The 2,500-nt window shown below is 42.4% G+C and overlaps 1 protein-coding gene across 2 annotated transcripts in view; it reads right to left on the bottom strand.

Moving 5' to 3' along the window:
• The window catches only part of ssbp4 (single stranded DNA binding protein 4), a 63,388-nt gene that overhangs the window by 14,282 nt on the left and 46,606 nt on the right, over positions 1-2,500 (bottom strand). For both annotated transcript variants that reach the window (XM_048252518.1, XM_048252517.1), the window contains exon 5: positions 1,916-2,005. In XM_048252518.1, the coding sequence (XP_048108475.1) occupies positions 1,916-2,005 (90 nt within the window). The remainder of the gene's footprint in view (positions 1-1,915; positions 2,006-2,500) is intronic.

Raw genomic sequence — 2,500 nt, forward strand, 5'->3', positions numbered from 1 at the left:
TATTTGCAAAGCCGATGCTAGATAAACAAATAGCGTGCGTGCGACAGAAATCAAACCCGGTAGGTCTAGGGGGGCAAGGGGGCTCTTCAGCATGTCTTCACCATGTGAATGGAGACCAGCGCTCATCAGCTCCTCCTAAGCAGGCTTTGCGTCTAGTGAACACGAGGTCAATGGCATTTAGCTCAGTCAGTCAGCGGTTACGATGAGAAAACCATAGCACATCTCATCTCACACGCTCAACGACAGCCATGACTATCTGCCATGAGAGCTAACCTGCACAGGGATCACCAGCCACAGTCAAAGGTAGAAAATATGCGACCTAATTTTTCAAAAGTGCGACTAAAAAACCAGTGCGACCAGCTATTCGAGAGAGGAAAAAGTGTCCGCATTGAAACTCTACCTTTGGTTCAATAACAGACACATATTTGGCCAATATCGTGGTTTAAACAAATCACAGATAGAAGGGCGGGACCTCCCCTCGTTTTGGCCGTGGCCCAGTGCCTGTGTGTAAATTTGAAAATGCGTGTGCTGCAGAGAGAGAGAGGGGGGGTCAGAGACCCGTCAGATAAACAGAGTGGATGTAGTTGCATTACAGTGTGGTCACATAGGCCGAGATAAATGTACCCTCTCCCCACTGCCTTTCGGCGGCTGGCAGCAGCAAACCGATCAGACGAGCCCGAGATGATGATCAAGTTTATCGTTGCCTATTGTTGCGCAAACCGAATATCGCTGCTACATTTAAAGCCTATAGTGAAACTTCCCTTCACCAAGTTCAGTCCGAAATAATTATTTACCAGAAAAATAGTTTGAACGTAAACCCGACGTACAGGAATGCCACTTGCGCCAAATTTATAGGAGTCATTGCAGATGAAAAGACGCCTTAAAATTGCGAACAATGCATCTGAAGAACCCAGCGAACGACAGAGATATCGTTTAAAAAGGAGTTGTCATTGACTGCAGTTACATGCAGGGAGTAACCCGGTTTTCAACAGCAATATTCATTTTGCGCGTGAGTTGTGTAAACTCATTCTGATGGCATCAATCAATTTAATCCGGTATTTGGCGCAAACCGAATATCGCTGCTACATTTAAAGCCCGAATATTCCCTGCATGTATAACTGTGGTCATTGTGTACAGTGAATTGAATGGACACATTTAGATCGAGCATGGCAAGTCATTGCAATAGCCTATAATAATAGGCCTACCATTTCGTTACTGCATTAACCATAGTGATGTTCTTATTGAAAATGTAAAAATTCTAAAATTAAAAAGTAAATTGCATTGTGGGACTGTCAAATGATTATTGCAATCATCATTGCAAAATCACATAAAAATCCCCCAGGCTACTTGGAAGATCTCTTTAAATTGCGCTCAAATATATTTTTATGGAAGATGCTAGCATGGCGAGCTGGTTTAGCCAAGGCCTAAAGATCATGAAGGATAGTATGTAAGACATGGAGCCATAAATTGTGCAGTTTTAAGCCCTTAAAAGACGTGCACTGTTAATTTACTCACTGTTATTTTTATTTAATTCATCTTGAGATGTTTTAAGTTTAAATTTCAGCTCAGTGAAGCACTTAAAGCACCAACACTTCATTAAGTTACTTTTCTTGTAGAATTGTAAATCATAAGTCATAGGACAACCTATATAGGACAGTAATTAAGGAAAAAAAGTGAACCTGCTGCGGTGTTAAATGTGATGTGGTTGAAAATGTGGGTGCACCTAACTTTTGTGCTGGTGCACCTAAGAAAAAAAGTTAGGCGCACCAGTGCAACCAGTGCAAAAAGTTAGTCTGGAGCCCTGGTGTGTGTGTGTGGTGAATGAATGGGAGAGTCTGAGAAAAAGAATATGAGAGAAGAACGAAAGAAAGAGATAGAGGAGACAGCAAGACTGGTGCATCTTCAGGTGTCTTACCTGAAAGAAGCCGGGGGGCATGGGTCCACCTGGCATGCCGTCGTTTGGGGGCATATTGCCCATGACTGGACTGGGCGCGGCAGCTGCACTCTGCAACACAGAGGAACAGAAACACACATGAACAATCATCATTTAACCCACTCAGTCAGGACATGTTGATCCTCATTTAACTCACTCAGGACATGTCAATTATCATTCAACTCACTCAGGACAAGTCTACTATCGCTGGAGGACTGTGTTGTTAGCACAGACTGGTCAGACAGTGCAGTAAAATGCCATACAACTTTATATTATCACCATATGACACAACATGGCACAGGCCTCGTAAGAACTAAGACTCTTCATTTACACAATACAATACAGACACAGTTTTACAACAGTTTTTTTACAGTAACTTCATTTCAAACTTTCATTTCAAAAGTGATCTACAATTTATGCACAATCATGAGCTTGATATCGGGTGATTATTTCATTCGGAAAAGTCTGGGAAGCGTACAGGGTAATTGACAATAAATATAGTACAGAACACACACACACTCTCTCTCTCTCTCTGTCTCTCTCTCCCTCTCTATCTCTCTCTCTCTC

The sequence above is a fragment of the Alosa alosa genome, chromosome 9 (genome assembly GCF_017589495.1).
Source record: "Alosa alosa isolate M-15738 ecotype Scorff River chromosome 9, AALO_Geno_1.1, whole genome shotgun sequence".
Classification (NCBI taxonomy): Eukaryota; Metazoa; Chordata; class Actinopteri; order Clupeiformes; family Clupeidae; genus Alosa; species Alosa alosa.